Source organism: Rhamphochromis sp. 'chilingali', assembly GCF_963969265.1.
Source record: "Rhamphochromis sp. 'chilingali' genome assembly, chromosome: 1".
NCBI lineage: Eukaryota > Metazoa > Chordata > Actinopteri > Cichliformes > Cichlidae > Rhamphochromis > Rhamphochromis sp. 'chilingali'.
This window is the reverse complement of record NC_137929.1, coordinates 12,179,929-12,198,424: the sequence shown is the minus strand read 5'-3', so window position 1 is coordinate 12,198,424 and position 18,496 is coordinate 12,179,929. Positions and strand designations below refer to the sequence as shown.

The following is an 18,496-nucleotide window of genomic DNA, read 5'->3' as shown; positions in this document are numbered from 1 at the left end:
CCGAGGATGCCCTGCCAGCATTAGAAACACTGCAGGTTTAAATGACGTAGAATTAGTAGATACGTGAAACCATGTCATTTTATAACTATTCTGTGAAACAACCATATTTGATCGACAGGTTGGACTGCTCAGTTATCAGCTAAAGCTAGTGAGTTTAGTTAGCAGGCTGCTTTGTACATTATAGTTAGCACTCAGAAATATACTGAGGTATAAACTGTCTCGAATCAGATCATACAGCAGGCCAAGGAGTTCATAACACTCCTCCCGAGACATGTTTTGATATTTAGATTCTTTTAGATAATTTAATTTCACAGAAACATTTTTTTTGTAATATTCTGTTCCTTGAAGTGGACATCAGCTTGTTTGATCACAGAATGTGAAGCTGAGTGAAGCTGAAAAATATTTTATTCAGAACTGTGGAAGTTGTCAGAGATGCAGGACAGACAGGGCAAACAAAAAGATTAAAGGACGTGCCAGCGTTTGAGGAGCCTGAGAACGGGCAAAATGATGACACCCACAGTCTATTATGGACAAGATGTATAAGCTCTGAAGTTATGAGGTTTGGTTTCTCAGACAGGAGATCGCCTGTGAAGGGAAACATCTTTCCTTGGCAGCCTTGTTGAGGACATTTGTTCTCATTTGTTGCCTTAATGGACTTGCTAATATTTATTTCAAAGTGTTGCCTATTTTCTGTTTGATGTAGTCAGAGAATCACGTGGTTGTGGGCCACGTTGTTTGATACTGTTGTGCCTAAAAACTTCACAGCCCTACATTTAACAGTTCTTATTTTGGATGAGGTGCATCACCTCCTTTTAGCTTTCACCTTCCCTCTCTGATGTCTGGCCTTCCTCCACTTCATCGTTTGACTGATTCCTTTTCGACAGCTCTGAGTAAAATCCTTTCTGCCTCATTCTGCCCTCTACTTCCTGAAGTATAGACACTGTTCCAATCGGTTATGAGGTAGTAAGTTCTGCCGACTTAAAAGAACACAGAATAAAAGTTTTGTTTTGGAAAGCCTGTAATTACTACACATTTGAGAAATCTAGATCTAAGTTAAGATGCTCAAATTAAAGAAGGAACAATTTGAGTTTAAGCAATAGAATCTACAAAAAACAGAAGTATCACTTAATCTCTCATGGCCATAAAATATGGAAGCTGATGTGTTCTGTTTGCCCAGCCCACACAAAAGCCAGGATGCCCCCTGACAGTACAGCAGGAGTCATATATATGGTGCATGATGTAGAAGTATCAGACTCGTGTCCCCAAAGGAGGACAAAAGTTAATTGCTGGGTCTTAGGAGGATATCGCCAACTGACACAGTTATAATGAAGTGGACGTGATTGGGAATGAAAGAGGCTGCCAGCAAACCTCCAAGACTGTGGCTGTAATATTACCTTAAGAACAGTGTGCAGAGAGCTTCATGGATTTCAGCTTCATGCTCCCAGTGATGGGTACGACCCCTCCCTGTTCATGGATCAGACAGTTTGGTGTGAATGAACACCTGACAGAACACCTGAGGAAATAACTAGAGCAGAGATTGTGATTCGGGCGTCTGGTTCAACATCAGTGTCTGACCTCACAAATGGTCAGACTGGTCAGATTTCCCATAAACACAGACCTGCACCTTGTGGAAAACAAGGTTCCCAGGTGAGCTGATTAAGAATGGGATCTCACTCAGGTTCATGTGTGTGTTTGCAGATGAGCAAATATTGTTGGCAATATCGTGTGGCAGCTGTCAGTTAGGGCTGCATGGGCTTAGAGTTAAGCTTTAGTAGGAAGTCACTGCAAGGTGACGTAAAATGATCTTATTATAAATGTTATTTATGTAAACTGCATCCTGGTACAGCATGCCTTCGTTTTTCTGGTTTTCGTCACTGACTTTTGATTGCATTGGTCTGATTCGTCTTCTCTACATCGATTAATCGTCCTGTTGTTTTGTCGCTATTAGTGAAAGGAAGCAGGATGCACACATCGGTGGGCGCTTTCAGTAAGCTCCTGTTCAGGCGCGGTGAAATGCAGAGGCAGAGTTAGCCACCGCCACGATGGAGTCGCAATACAAGTTTTGTTTGTATTTTCCTGTCGCCCAAATATCGAGTTTATCAGACGCAGCAAACTACACAACGCTTCCTCAGCGAAAGAACGTCTACCTCGGGGAGACTCTCCAGTTTCTGCTGGTGTTGCGGTTTCGGGGCTTAACGGACAGGGACGATGGTGCTCTGTCTCGGAAGGACCTGGGGGGTTCTTTGTGCGCTCTGGCGAGCGTGTGCGCCGCGGAGAGCTGGAGGCAGACACCGGCTGAGCAGTGTGACCGCATGAGCAGCTGCAGTGAAGACAGCGAGGATGTAGAGTGTAGGACCGCAGAACAGAGCGGAAGAAGACGGGGGGACAAGCAGACCTTCACACAGTGTCACCAACTCCTCAGTCATAAGTGCTCACCCAGTAGTGCAGCGATGCACAGCGAGACAGAACAAGCCAAGGTAAAATAAGCCAGTACTGAAGAAGAGGAAGTCCATAGATTTACACACATCTAATGTTTCTGCAGAACTGTCATCACTCATTGTCGCATGTTACCTACAACGAGACAGGAAAAAAATTGGTTTTTAAGTAACCTACACATATGTCCTAATTAGATAAAAAACAAAACAAAAAACAGGGTGGTTTAGATTGTCTGTACTCGAGTAGAAGTGCAGATACTACTAGTAAAAATACTCCAGTAAAAGTTACAGTACTGATTCTACTTATTTACTTGATTAAAAAAAAGTAAAGGCTCTAAATGTGCTCGAAGTAAAGGAGGATGCTGAACCCTGTGCTATGTGAACATAATGATAGAATAATATCAGTAGAGGGGAACACAAACTTTAGTCTATTTTTGATTCTAATTATACTCAGCTTGAGTCTGAAGAAAAAGGAAAATCAAATCTATTTGCTGTTGCCTCCATTGTAGAGGGGACTTTGCCTGTAAACAGGAAGTGTGCACAGTCAGAGGTTAAAGTGGGTTCAGCAGGTGGGGAACCTAAAACTGGTTGTCACGGCTCAGTGTGGGGAACTGAATCAAACTCACACTCATTTCTCCTGAGAGCTCCAGTAGGTGTTCTTACTGTGCAGGCTGTGATCAGCTGACCTGCTGCTCTCTGTGGATGGACACACCTGGATTCAACCAGATGTGAGCAGATGTTTCATCCTCCACAATTTATACTGTCTTTATACTAGATGCTATAAAACCAGTATCAAGGTGGAGTTCATCAGTGGATCTAAGCTCATCAAATTCATGTGACTCTCTGCTACATGTGATTTAAGCTAACTGTGGCCATGAACCCACAGCCAATGTGCTTTACTTTAAGTCGTCCCAGTGCAGAAAACTAACCTGCAGAGGGTTTTCATGCCTTAGTTTGATTTGCAGCATGTTTCAAAATTAAAAAAAAAGTCACATATACAAACAAAGTATCTCGTTTTAAAAAATCCCACGAGCATCCTTACCTTTAAATGTAAGCTCTCTTCTTCCTGCCACGTCCTGTCTGTCTGAGTGAAGTTAGCTCTTTCTTTTCTCTCCCTGTCAACACACTGTTACACAAACTGCGCAAAAACAATTTGTGTGTTTGCAGAAATGCTGCATTTGAAATGACCTTCAGTAACACATTACTCCCTTTATGTTCACTCACCTTCTGTGGGGCTGACTAGATGCTGAAGCCCTGCAGCTCATGAAGCCCAGTTTTAACCCCTGACTTTGACACACTTCAGCTCTTTTATGCATCATCCTCTGCTGACGATTACACAACAGGACTGCCATGGATGTGTTACTGTTTACACATAAATCAGTTTGATGTTTGGAGGCTCGCAGTAACAAATAATAACTCCTCTTGAATGCAAAGTAATGAGTCTGTTTTTGAAAATGTGAGGAGTGAAAGTAAAAGGTTACTTTTAGAAAAACAAACTACATAAGTACAAAAACACTCCCAGCACTCTCCTGTCTAGTCCCTGTTGTTACAACCCGTCTGCGGGCCAGGAGATGGCATGGATGAGGCACTTGCTCCCCACCAACACCCACGCAGCCACAGGAAACAATCACTGGTCATTACATGGCATTTATTTACAAAGTAATGAGGCAAAAACAACAGAACAGGAGTGTCAACACTTCAGGGTGACCTGAGGCCAAAATAGTAAATAAAACAAAGCTAAGGTCTGATGGATGCCAACATACACGACCTCACAGAGGAAAGGAACCAAAATAAAGACAGAGTCTGACCTCCTGTCCAAAAACAGGAGAAAACGATGTGTTCAAAGTAACGGCAGCTCACCCACTCCACTTCCTCAGCTGTTAGGAGAAGTGTGTGAAGCGCTCCAGGCTTTATATATAAGGCTGCAGCCAGTCATTCAGGAGCCGTACATCCATGCAGCAGTCGCAGCAGGGCACCTGCACAGTTGAATTACCATAACATGCAGAGTTAAAAGAGTTGCTACAACAAACTGTTCAGGAAAAAACAAACACATACAACAAATGATTGTAAAACTATTCTTTAAATTTTAATTTATCAGCTGTTGTAAATGTCTATACATAAATATCTGCAAACAGAAAACTGAAACGCATACATTATTTTCCACCACAATTAAAGCTAAACTAGCATTAAGCGAGCACAGGTTTCATTTTTTATTTACCAAAGTGTTTGTTTTAAGAGTTTTACCTGTGATGGCAGCTGTTAGATATCGTACTGTTGTGACTGATTGTTTAACTCAGTCCATATTATTTTATTTATTTAAACAAAAATTGTCTTATGTTGATCTCCTGCAGTCTGCTTGGGTGTTGGAAGACCAGCTTATCTTCTGTCTCACTGTCTCTTTGGACAAGCTGCCAGTCAGTACACGTAAAGCCAAGGTTGGACACACCTGTATGCATGTACACGTAGTGTGTGTGTGTGTGTGTGTGTGTGTGTGTGTGTATAGATGTAGATAGATTGACAGCGCTGCAAACCCTCGGCCTTCTCTCAGTGAGCTTCATGATGGGGTCACCTGACGTGTTTCCCCTCACAGGTGAGCCTGTCAGGGCTCATTTGTGGAATTTCTTGCCTTCTTAATGAGGTTGGGACCATCAGGTGTGTTGTGCAGCAGTCAGGTTGGTGCACAGCTGACAGCCATATTTGACAACTGTTAGAATTCATATTATGGCAAGAACCAATCAGCTGAGAGAAACAACAGTCCGTCATTACTTTCAGAACTGAAGCTCAGTCAGGCTGTAAAACTGCTAAAACTTTGAATGTGTCCCCAAGTGCTGTCACAAAAACCATCAAGACCACGATGAAACTGTCTGACATGAGGACGCCCCAGGAAAGGAAGAGCAGGAGTCCCCTCTACATTCATCCGAGTCACCAGCCTCAGAAATCACAAGTTAACAGCAGCTCAGATCAGAGCCCAGATAGATGCACACAGAGCTCCAGTAGCAGACACATCTCTACATGTTCAGAGGAGACTGTGTGAATCAGGCCTTTATGGTCAAACAGCTGCTGAGAAACACAAGGAGTGGACATTAGACCAGAGGACATCTGTGCTTTGGTCTGATGGGTCCTGGCCTCCACAGTCACCTGACCTAAACCCAGTGTGGATGGTTTGGGATGAGATGGAGCTCAGAGTGAAGGCAAAGGACCAACAAGTGCTCAGCATCTCTGGGAACTCCTTCAAGACTGTTGGAAACCGTTTCAGGAGACGACCTCATGAAGCTCATGGAGAGAACGCCAAGAGTGAGCAAAGCAGGACTCAAAGCAAAGGCTGTTTGGAAGAACCTGAAATATCAAACATGTTCTGAGTTATTTCACACTTTTCTGTTATTACAGAATTCCACATGTGTTCATTCATAGTTCTGATGCCTTCAGTAAAAGGAATTTAAATGGTGTAAAAAAACGTAAACATGTATTGTATAGGTTCTAGTGTTTATATTTGTTAGTGTTTGTTTGTACTGTGCTTATTGTTCCTAAATGGTACAAAACTGTTCAAAAGTCTTGACTCATCCCTGATTTCTTTATACACTCAAACTAATTACAGGAACACTTTTTAATCAAAGTAAAGCATTAAATAAATTCAACCCTTGGTCACGGGGGCAACAGCCTAAGCAGAGACGCCCAGACCTCCTGCCTCCTCCTCTAGCCTATCCCGTGGAACACTAAAGCGTTCGCAGGCCTGTAGAGACATATAATCTCTCCTACATGTCCTGTGTCTGCCCCGAGGCCTCCACCTGGTAGGACATGCCTGGAACACCTCACCCAGGAGGCACCCAACTCCTGAACAACCTCAACCAGGAACTTGTCGCTGACCCGGCGTGGGCTCTCCGCCCTTTGCCAGCTGAGGTACATGGCCTCAGACTTGGAGGTGCTGATAAAAACCAATTCATTTACCTCTTAACAGGTTCACCCTGAGTGGATGTGGCAAATGTGAAAGTAATGGAGAAGTCATGGGGGATGTTATGCTGCCTGTAATAATGCTCAGCATGACTGGTTTGTTTGTAGGTTAGGGAATGGGCAACCTCATCCATGGAGGGATGCACATCCCTCTGCAAGCTAGGCAACGGCAGCTTGATGGCCGTTAGGTGTCAGAGTGAAATCTTTGGAGCCACTGTCAGATGATACGCTGGTGTAGCAGGTCCTGGGTTTCTTGTGTTGCACCAGAATGGTCACATGGTCTCATGTGACAAGAGTATGATGAAGGAACTGATACTATTGACCAGCCCCCACACATGCCTGACCTCAATCTAGACATTGTTTCGGTCAATCTGAGACTATGCACCTGAGACGATCCAGCTCAGTGATACCCTGGATCAGTTCTGCCTGATATTGTCAGGCTTGCACACTACTGAGTAGAAATGTTATTACAATCAACCAAAACTAAACTAAAAACAAAAACTAGATGACAAAATTTTTAAAACCAAACTAAAGTAAAAAAGAGGAGTAAAAGCGTACCTGAAGAGAAAAACACACAATGGAGTACATCATGGATCGGCCTCCTCGGAGCCCGCATCATCTTTACAGAGAACAGCAGCAGCCAACAACCCTATTAGACCTCTGGAAAGCCCTTCAAGAAGCCCGGAAAAATCTTTGTGAAGACAGAAATGACAAGAAAGCTTATCTTATCTACAAACTCTTGTTTTTGCTTTATTTCCACTGTGGTGGACTCCACTCACACGCAGGAAGTGTGTTGCTGAGTTTTGTGGTACGATGTTTGCAGTTGTTGTTTGTTCAAGAATAACGTTAGAGTGAGAAACGTTGGCGTGTGAGAGCTCTCGTCTCGTCTGTGTTTACCTCCACATTGGTGACCCCTGACTCGAACACGTTAGGAGCCGAGGATGACGACGCTCCAGCAGCTGCTGGCCCTCTGCCTCCTGCTGCAGCTGCGTCTGCTGTGGCGCATAAGCTGCCGGATCCCCGGGAGGCTGGAGGTTCAGTTCGCCCTTCGCAGCGTCTCAGGGACAAGGCTGGCACTGGCAGTCAGGAAACGCTGCAGACAACTTGAGTTTCAGTAAAACTTTATGTATTTATGTATAAGGGCGATCGTGGCTCAAAGAGTTGGCAGTTCGTCTTGTAACCGGAATGTTGCCGAGCCCCGGCTCGGACAGTCTCGGTCGTTGTGTCCTTGGGCAAGACACTTCACCCACCGCCTACTGGTGTTGGCCAGAGGGGCCGATGGCGCGATATGGCAGCCTCGCTTCTGTCAGTCTGCCCCAGGGCAGCTGTGGCTACAACCGTAGCTGCCTCCACCAGTGTGTGAATGTGAGAGTGAATGAATAGTGGCATTGTAAAGTGCTTTGGGGCCCCGAAAAGCGCTGTATAAATGCAATCCATTATTATTATTTCCAGTTTTCCTAACAAAGTGTAAGAAATTAAAGGTGGCTTAAGACTTTTGCATAGTACCCTGTATGATGAACTCTAGAGGTGGAACCTGTAGTTGAATGCCTCTCTGTGATGACAGATTGTAGTCACTGTGTGGAAGCAGATGGAGGAAAATGCAGAATTAAGGGAGCTTGGCTACCTGACTCTGCTGCAGTTTAGGAGTCCAACATGCACCTTCAGACAAGATCTTAGCACCTTCAAGGCACAAGGTAAACACGCCATCTCAACATACTGAATGAGCTCTGTGTGTCACAAGAGTTAAAAAGGATTGTAGTCTAAAACCTACAACTAATGAGGTCATAAGACTAGGAAACCAGTATCTGTCCCATTGGATTACATATAAATTATAATTCCATTGTCCAGTCTGATAGTAAACAAACACCATGGTTTCCTCTTTCCTAGTCAGCACTACCCTGGATGTTCTTCCACCTCCCAGTGTCCAGTGTCGACATATGACTGTTTCTGGAAAACATCTGACCGTCCTCAAGGGTAGAACAGCAGCTCATGCACACACAGACACAAAACGTGGACTTTTATTATTTTTTTAATTGTATTTTCCCAAATCTGGATCTCTCCTAAACGACAGCTACCTGTCTCAGTATTAAGTGAAACAGCAGCCGCTATATCACGACCCTTAAACTAAAGCAGCTACGTGTAATGTTTAATGTTGATCATTAACCATGTCAGACGCCACACAGTTAAGCGCCATGATTCATTACTAAACAGTGTGATACGTGGTTTCAAATCCCTTTTGTTATTATGGAATTGACATTTTTTCATCATACAGTTCTCAAATGAATATTTGAGTGTTTCTTAGTTTTAAGCAAGTGTCTCATTTCCCCCCCACATAGTTAGTCAAGTAAGAAATTCGTTGCCAGGAGTAGTCCTAACATAAACCCAAACACGTTTAAATACGGTTTAAATGCAACAGTAGGGGGCAGCCCACTGGGGTTTAAATAGGGTGTAATTACTTGTGACTCGCCACTATTTGATTTTAGAGCTTAAGTATGAGGTGAAACGTCTTCAAGAAACTTAAAGAAGCCCAGCTGGTTGCTTTCCGAGCTCCTTAGAATTATCCATCACGTAGTCCTGCCTCATTTTTGTGTAATCAAAGTAAACGTCTGTCACGCTACCTTCATCTGATTTTTACTGCATTTTAAACTTCAAACAAAATGAATATACACAATATACAATACTATTCTGTTAAATTTAGCAAAAATTGGGAATTTGAATGGTCCAGAAAACTGCGTCAAGTTAGCAAAACACCAAAATGATGCAATTGTACCTAGAAGTACAATAAGCTCATAAACAGCTAATGATTAGTGGGTTACTTTTTCCTCAGTGATGAACTGCAGCTCACAGGACAGAATGTGTGTCAAAGATGTGAAGATTCTTCCAAACTATAACTCGTCTTACCTTCCCATGATGCCTGATGGCTCAGTGCTCGTAGTCGACAATGTCTGGTAAGTACATATGCACTCGGTGTGCAAATGCTTTGTAAGCAGGGAAGTAATTGGCAAGTTGTTTTCTGTGTTCTTTAGCCTCCTAATGAGCATAACGCTTTATACTTTCTATTAAAGCCACCAGTCAGCAGAGATCAGCATGGCTTCATTCTGTCGGATAGACAACAAATCATCACATTTACCTTGTATGCTTAGTGCCCTGGAGGAGCAGACCTTCATTTTTCAGCTGCAGCTACAAGAGAAAGAAGAACAGCAATCCAGCAAGGTGAGAAGGCACACTGGAGAGTGTGTCGTTACTTTTTTAAAACCAGTGCGATTTTGTGAAAACAAGTTTTAGTGCAAAGTTAAAGCTGCCAAATGATTACAATAAATAGTAAGGAAGTAAAGTTTATTTATATATTACCTTTCACAGACACGTGTCACAAAGTGCTTTACAAGGTAAAAACACATATATCATAAAACCCTGTTCCAATTAAAAGCTTTTTGAAATAAACACGTCTTTAGCTGCTTTTTGAAGGTCTCCACTGAGTCCACACACGGTAGAAATAAAGGAAGTGATTGTACTAACAATTTGCTTGCATAAACCGTGATTTATATATGATTTACAGACGTGGACAAAATTCTTGGTACCCTTCAGTCAATGAGCGAAAAACTCACAATGGTCACAGAAATAACTGTAAAACAAAAGTATAAGTAAATACAAATTCTATGAATGTTAACCATTGAAAGTCACACATTGCTTTTTAACCATGCTTGAACAGAATTATTTAAAAAAAACTAAATGCATGAAACAGACCTGGACAAAAACGATGGTGCCCACAACTTAATATTTTGTTGCACAACCTTTTGAGGCAAACACTGCAGTCAAGCGATTCCTGTAACTGTCAATGAGACTTCTGCACCTCTCAGTAGGTATTTTGGCCCACTTCTCCTGATCAAACTGCTCCAGTTGTTTCCAGTTTGAAGGGCGCCTTTTCCACACGGCATGTTTCATCCAAAGATGCTCAACAGGATTGAGGTCAGGGCTCATAGAAGGCCACTTTAGAATAGTCCAGTGTTTTCCTCTCAGCCATTCTTGGGTGTTTCTGTGTGTGTTTGGGTCATTGTCCTGTTGCAAGACCCATGACCTGCGACTGAGACCAAGCTGTCTGACACTGGCCAGCACATTTCTCTCTAGGATACCTTGACAATCTTCAGATTTCAATGTACCCTGCACAGATTCAACCCCAGAGGACGCCCCAGAACATAACCGAGCCTCCTCCTCCTTCATTTTTCTGTCAGTGAACATAGAGCTGATGTGTCTTGGCAAAAAGTAAAATTTTGGTCTCATCTGTCCACAGGACATCTTCCCAGAAGCTTTGTGGCTTGTCAACATGTAGTTTGGAAAATTCCAGTCCGGCTTTTTGATGATTTGTTTTCAACAATGGTGTCCTCCTTGGTTGTCTCCCATGTAGCCCACTTTGGTTCAAACAGCGACGGATGGTGCGATCTGACACTGATGTTCACTGAGCATGAAGTTCACCTTGGATCTCTTTAGAAGTCTTTCTGGGCTCTTTTGTTACCATTCGGATTATCCGTCTCTTTGATCTGTCATCAATTTTCCTCCTACGGCCACGTCCAGGGAGGTTGGCTACAGTCCCATGGATCTTAAATTTCTGAATAATATGTGCAGCTGTAGTCACAGGAACATCTAGCTGCTTGGAGATGGTCTTATAGCCTTTACCTTTAACATGCTTGTCTATGATTTTCTTTCTAATCTCCTGAGACAACTCTTTCCTTTGCTTCCTCTGGTCCATGTTGAGTGTGGTACACACCCTGTCACCAAACATGACATAGGTAGGTAGGACCGCAGAGTCATAATTCTCCCTCACAGACAGAATTATGACTTTGTTTTCTGCTTGGCCGTCACCCAAGGATTTACGTCCCTGATAAACAGGAGGCTCACTATCTGTTTAACCTCTCCCATGAACTAACACTGGCCTCACTGCGTCAAGTGTGTGTGTGTAGAGCATAAGGCCCATTTGTAGTGCACATGCATACAACTAAGTGACAGGAGTGCTCTTGCTATTACTATTACTAATGTGACACGATAAAAATGTATGATTAATACATCAGAAAAGAAATCTGCCACATCACAGTGCTGCTTTCATTACTGGTCACCACCGTTTGTATTACAGAGGTTAGAACATGCCATAGGAATTAAAGGCACTCTGCCTTTTCTGTTTACTTTATACATGCTTCCCTTAGCCTGTATTATTCAAACTCTTGCAGTCTCAGGCGCCTGCTCTGTCTACCAGTAGCTGGGGATTCACTCCTCTAGTATTCCTGCTGATTCCTTTCTGTGCGCCGCTCATGTATTGAACCATTTGCCTGTTCAGCCTCCGATATGATGCCTGACAGGAGCTTCCATGTGGTACTGAGGCAGGTTATCATGCTTGCTGTATTTCTTTCTACTTCAATACCGATAACTTCCCTCCACGCTACCTTGATCTTGACCTCCAGTCTCCTTCTCCAGGGTACTGAAGGGTATTGATTAGTCTCAGTGATGGTTACAGTAGGAACTGTCCGTAGTGCTGCATTCACATCATCTAGTAGACCTTCAGAGAGTGCTTCACGTAATCTTGGTAACCGAATACGGAGGGTCCAAATTTAAAGCTTCACCATGATCCTACCTTTCAGGTCAGTTTCTCTCACACTCAGCGCTCCTTCTTCCATCGTACCTGGGCTTGGTACCCAAGCTCGGGTGGGGGTGATGATGATATCTCCCCCCAACTTGTCTTCCTGGCTCCCCCTTGCCGTAGCTTGTGTGTTGTACCTCGTCAGTCTCTAGCTGTGACAGCAGTTCCTTCCTCCAAATGTTGGAACACTGAGTTAGTAGTTGTTTTGCTGACAATCTGGATGCTGGAGATACCAGAGGTCCCACATCCCGCTCATGTAACCTCTTCTCCTGGGGTTACTTGCATATTAGTACTCCAACAGTGCCCTGTTCTCATCTCTTGCCGACTTGAGCCTTCTTGTTTCAGTACACTTTTCATCAGTATCCTGGCTCCTCAACACCTGACAGGGACCTTGTTAATCCTGGCGATGGTATGGTTTCCCTTTTCTCTTGCCCATATCCGAGGTAGGCTTGGTTAGCATGGGGCAACTAGCCTAGGGACCTTATCCCACCTGTAAAAACTGAAAATTTAATGAGGATGCATGGAAATCACATGGAAAGACCATACCTCATAATGCCTCTCATCACCTTGTCACTTCTCTGCCCTCTATGGGGCTTTCAGTCTGAAGCCTCCCGGAGAGTCCAATGTGAGAGGTAGAGGGGTCGAAGAGGAGGTTTTAATTATTAAATAATGTTGTTGTCTTTTCATAGGGTTTGGAAGTCCCATTGTTGGCTGTCCTACAGTGGCACAGTCCAGTACATCCTGCCATGAGGTAACTATTTGTCTTCTTGTTGAGGTATTTCTGTAGCAGTAGCAGTACATAACAATCCTGGAGTCTGCATGTACTGTGTATATGAAACGACTGCTGTGTATTTTAAAGTAATTACAGCTGCTGCTTGCATCCAGTAAAGGATGGCAAACAGACTTAAAGTTCCCTTTGAGTTTTTATTTATCTTTTGCTTAGTGTGGTCTACAAATAAAGATCGTACAAGTTTATTTAACAGAAATAACATTAATTTCCCAGTTGATCACTATTTCACATGAGTCACTAGAGGGCACCAAAGGATCATCAAAAGGCTGCAGGCTTCTAAATACAAATAACCTTTAATATATATATATATATATATATATATATATATATATATATATATATATATATATATATATATATATATATATATATATATATATATATATATATATATATATGGAGAGAGAGAGAGAGAGAGAGAGAGAGAGAGAGAGAGAGAGAGAGAGAGATCTATAATCCTATATTTTTGGATCTACAGCACTATTATGTTATTTGACTGAACACAAACATATAACAGGATTTAGAGAAAATTAGTATAAAAGTAAATTGATTAATTTCACCAACTGTGGCAAAATAAAAACAATTTTTTAAACAATTTAAGAGATGATATTTATATGACTTCCAGAATTTGTAGTTTAACATCTATTTTAAATAACAACTGAGTGCGTGTTTGCACCCTTAGCGCAGACTGTAGCAACTATGGATCATGTATGTGGCTGCACTACATTAGACCTTTGACCACTATGCATTGCTGTAGAAGGACAGCAATTGCTCAACAAACGCAAGCAGGAGTAACACAGTTCCAGCGCCTGGGGCCTTTCTGTGTGGAGTTTGCGTGGGTTCTCTTCCTCCCACAGTCCAAAGACCAAAGTTTAGTGGGATTAAGTTAACTTATAATTCTAAATTGCCCATAAGTACGACTGTGAGTGGGAATGGTTGTCTGTCTCTATGTATCAGTCTTGCAATAGACTGGTCGACCTGTCCGGGGTGTACCCTGTCTCTCGCCCTGTGGTAGCCGAGCTAGGCTCCTGCCCCCCGTGACCCTGACAGGGATAAGCACATTGTGTCATTTTGTATGCCTTTATGTGTGAAATACAAAATGTATTAAAGAAGAAACCAAAACACTCTCCATATAAGAACATTAAATGACTTTTTTCTGTTTATAATTGTATAGAATTGAAATTGTAGTCTTGTTGTGCTATTTGTTTTCTCTTATAAGAAGAATTCCTGCTATATGTTCTAATAATAGAAATATAATACTTATCATGCTCTCTCCAGATGCATCTCTACTTGTTACTCGATACCCAGTGTTCACTTAAATCGTCCGGAGTTGGTGATGATGGCGTCCTGCCCAAGGACCGTCAGGCCTCAACAACACTTCTGGGTGAAATATACGCTGCTCAACAATTTGCAAGATTTCCTTGCTGTTCGTCTGATCTGGAATTCAGAGGGTGAGTATCAAATCCTACAGACAGTTCCTAGCGTGTGGGAAATAATTATTTGCTCCCTCTCCTGAATCTGCAGCGAGTCAATGGACAGAAACTGAGGTTTTGGACTTGATTAGCATGGAGAGAAATTGATAGACTGCTGCAACAACACCTACTAGATCCGTAGCCACCATTTTTACTTCCGTAAACAGAGCGCGTTGTGTGTGACGTCTGCTTTTGCACATGCGGGCCGCTTTGAGGGTTCACCCTAGAGCGCGTTTGCTGTCACATTTTATTTGTATTGTGAACAAGCAGCCAAAACAATTGGATTTGATAAAAAAAATCAGATTTGAGCATTAAGACCTGCAGTGTGAACGTAGCCTTAGATTCTTGCATTGGATAAATATTCTCTGCTCCAATCCTCTATCGGATACCTAATCCAGTCTAAATTCTCATTCTTCCCCCTGCTTATGTTTGTTACCTGCTCCTCACTGTCCATGCATCCATCTAGGAGGAAGTGAGCAGGATCCCAGTGTGGGAGCGGTTGTGTGCCAGTCTCCACTCAACAACCTGGGCCAGTGTAAGAAAGGTTCCATGCTGTCCTTCACTGTGGCCTTCCAGATTCTCAAAACTGGGATTTTTGAGGTACCAAAGGAAATAAGTTGTTAAATGTATTGACATTGTCTTAATATTAACAGTGCACAAACCCAGCCCAGTAAATCCTGTTTATGCTCCGTTTAATGTTTGATCCTTGAAGAACTTTAAACCAGGAATTACTACACCGCTCATACTGCTGTATTGTTTTTATTTAGCACAGTTTTGCTTGACAAAAAATGTAAGTAATGGCTTTCCATCTTCCACATGTCTATGATAACGCGGTAGCTGAGCCAGCATATGAAGTTTACAGCTTCTGTGCCCGCACCGCCCACGGAGCCTCAGTCACCTTTGAAAAACACCTTCGAAGGACGAAGCCTGAGCCGGTTAAAGAGCTTCCCCCACCACCAGCCATTTTGGTCAGTAAATCTCAGGTATGGAGGGTCATTGTACAAGACTGCTTCTCAAACTGTGGGGCACTGAGATACTTCCACTGGGGTGTGGGCGACTGGGAAAAAAAGTTTTTATTAAATGAGTAAAGTTAAGTTGAATTAATTGAAAACTGTAAAAAGGGAAGAAATGACCTTTTATCAACTTGGGTGGGCGAGGGTTGTGACCAAGATCAAAGATACAAGCAACAGAAACGAGCTTTCTCCAGAGGGTGGCTGCCCTTTCCCTTAGAGATGGTGAGAAGTTCAGTCATTCAAGAAGTGCTCAGAGTCGAGCTATTGCTTCTGGAAATGAGCCGGGTCATTGTTTTGGGCATCTATAGGTTGCCTCATTGGCTCCTCTCAGGTCAGGTGTTCCAAGGTGTCCCACCTGGAGGAAACCCTGTAGCTGACCCAAGACAAACTGGTAAGACTATATCTCTCTGCTGCCATGGAAACGACTTGGCGTCCCCCTGAATAAGCTGTGGGAGGTGGCTGGAGACTTCTCTGCTTAGGTTGTTTCCAGAAGAAGAAGATGGATGGAAATTCCTTTGAGCTATGTCAGATTTAAGCCAAATATGTTTGTATAAAAGATTCACATAATAGACGATACACTTTTTAGAGACATTGTAGTAGTTATGCAAGATTGGAGACGCATTTAAGACAATCTTTCATATTGCAGTCCACAATGATGTCTGTGATATCTTTGTTCTGGGTCCAGGTCAGGCGCTATGGCAGAGCTCCAGACAACAACCTCTCCTGCAGGAACTGTTAATCGAGCCCCTCACCTGCCCCCCGACCCCAGCTTTGTTTCACTGGTAAAAATAGCCAAGAGAGAGTGTAAGGTGCTAGTGCTGGAATGAATCAAAGATGTACACAAAAGGTAGGAAACTTTGGTGCATGTACTGTTCAACATTACCTGTTTTATTGAGGTGAAACATTAACCGCCTTCTGTAGTTGCACAATCAAAATGGACTGGCTCTTAATGTTGTAAAAATAAGACAAAACTTAGGAAGCTGGAGTGAAATACGTTTCATGTTACTTAATGTTCATGGTTAACATTCAGCTTCTGGCTGTAGAAAAACAATACAACAAGCTATCATGGGACTAAAGCAACACGACAGCCGAAAGTGTTAGTAACCTTTGTCCAAGCTGACTGGAAGGAGCGGTTTGATTCTAAGTAACTTTAGACCCCCTAAAATTAATTGGAATGAAATTTGTATTTCGATTATTTGCCATCAAATGGATAGTGGTGAAAAATGTCCATCTATCAAAATGTACACAAATGTAAATCTACTGCAAACTGGTCTAATGTTGGTACATTTCCTAGGAGCATTTTAAACTTCTTCTCACTCTGTTTCTCCGTTCAGGTGATCTGGACTGTGGGAGCTTATGACAAAAGCATCACTGTTCTGTGGCTGTGCTTCAACACAGAGCAGCCGTCAGATCTTTGTCTTCATGAAGAAGAAGCAGCAGTCCTACTATAATAAATGGTAAAGATGGAGTCAGTGAATGAGGAATGAAAGATGAGTCAGAGGACTGGTGCTGATGAGATTCTGATGTGAGCTCAGGTCAGTGGAGGGATACTTCTGTTTGTTACGCTTCTCCCTGATGACAAATTCCCTCCATCACATCAACATTTTTATTTCCTTTAAAGACCTTTTAAAAATGTTTGTTTTTGCTAAACCTGTTTAACTGTGTATAACTGTTCATACACGTCTCTGTTTATGCTTGAATCTGTTGGTTTCGCTCGAGTTTCCTTTTAGCATCATTGAGTCAGGCTCAATAGCACAAAGTAAGCTCCAGTATGTTCATGTCTCAAAATGTGGATGTGATAACAAAACTTTTTACTTTTTACGTTTTTGTAAAGAAATGTTTTTTGTTTTGTTTTGCATACTGTGCCATGTGGCCTTTATATGTAACAATAAAAATGTAATTACTCATTCTATTTAACATGTCAAAGGTTTACAGCTGGTTCTTGGCTTCTTGCCTCAAACTTAAAGGATTTATGTCTTAAACTATTCTTATGTCAGCCTCTATGGTTTGCACAGAGACTGATGGGCTAAAAGTTTTGTTTTATAGTAGGATCCAGTCAGAGTGTGTCGAGCCCTTGCAGTAGTTACTTACTTACTTTCAGTTTATCTTTTGATTTAACTTCTAGCAGCACTGTCTAATATTTCAGACCTTCCTGCTGTGATATTTGCCCCCTCCTTCATCTCCTTCTTGTTTTTGATTTATTAGACTTGCATGTTCCAGATCATAAAAAGACGAGGATAACCAGAGTAAATATCCCAGCAGCTGAGCTGGCGGGCAGCGCACTCAACTTTGTGAACGTGGACCAAAAATGGGCCCGATGCGGCTTAGAAACAGCTGCTTGATTTTTTTTTACATAAAAAACATTAACAATTATAAAATCTGCACTTTAGTTGTGAATATAATTTTTGCTAACACTGATTTTATTAAAACTGCTTTTTCTGTGCAGTAGAAAACGAGCGATACTGTAGGAGGCTGACAGTTTAAAGAGGACGTACAGTGGGATGCAAACGTTTGTGCAACCTTGTTAATAGTCATTATTTTCCTGTATAAATCGTTGGTTGTTACAATAATTATTGCACACTTTCTGTAAATCCAATAAACTTCATTTCACTTCTCAAATATCACTGTGTGTGTGTATGATATATTTAACTGACATTCTTTATTAACCAACGATTTATACAGGAAAATAAGGACTATTAACAAGGCTGCCAAACGTTTGCATCCCACTGTAACTCATTTTTATTGAGACTGAAGATGATTGCATGTGCGAGTGCATGTTTGGAGTCATTGCACTGGTGGTACCAATGTCTTAGAATCTGAGCATCTGCCTAAACATTGTGCACAGTTTAGTAGAGTTAAATGCAAAAATAGGCTTACAATTAAAAAACGGACGTAACAGTTACAGGTATGTGCAGTGACTGTCAGGGTCAGATGATGTAATACTTTGTGAATGTATTAGGGTTAGGGCATCATGGGCCATCAAAGTTCTCATTCTCATTAGAACAGTTGTGTTCAGCACAGTGTACATAGGACACAACATCCTGAATATGTGCAGCTGAGACTGTAATCTTAGTGAGTCTGTGCACAGCTGCTGGGTTTTTGCTTTTGTTAAAAGTATTGAGCGACCTTTCTAACAACGTAACCCAGTTTGGAAATATACGTTCCTGGTTCTCTAGTGCAGCAAGTGGCATCAACCACACTGTGGGTGCTAC

General features: G+C 42.3%; 1 protein-coding gene across 4 annotated transcripts; it reads left to right on the top strand.

Annotated features, from left to right (window-relative positions):
• The first annotated feature begins 1,926 nt into the window (after positions 1-1,926).
• On the top strand, positions 1,927-18,496 carry trappc14 (trafficking protein particle complex subunit 14). 4 transcript variants are annotated; one of them, XM_080903794.1, is made up of 12 exons: positions 1,927-2,477; positions 4,787-4,849; positions 7,948-8,077; positions 8,271-8,357; positions 9,211-9,331; positions 9,449-9,596; positions 12,699-12,760; positions 14,078-14,250; positions 14,738-14,871; positions 15,109-15,254; positions 15,970-16,131; positions 16,619-18,496. In XM_080903794.1, the coding sequence occupies exons 1-11, from the start codon at positions 2,043-2,045 to the stop codon at positions 16,109-16,111; spliced, it is 1,641 nt and encodes a 546-aa protein (XP_080759920.1). In that variant the 5' UTR covers positions 1,927-2,042; the 3' UTR covers positions 16,112-16,131; positions 16,619-18,496. The 4 variants fall into 4 exon arrangements, with proteins under 4 accessions (XP_080759920.1, XP_080759921.1, XP_080759919.1 ...); XM_080903795.1 differs by having other exon boundaries at positions 1,928-2,477; positions 4,787-4,870; positions 9,527-9,596; XM_080903793.1 differs by having other exon boundaries at positions 1,928-2,477; positions 4,787-4,870; positions 15,109-15,239.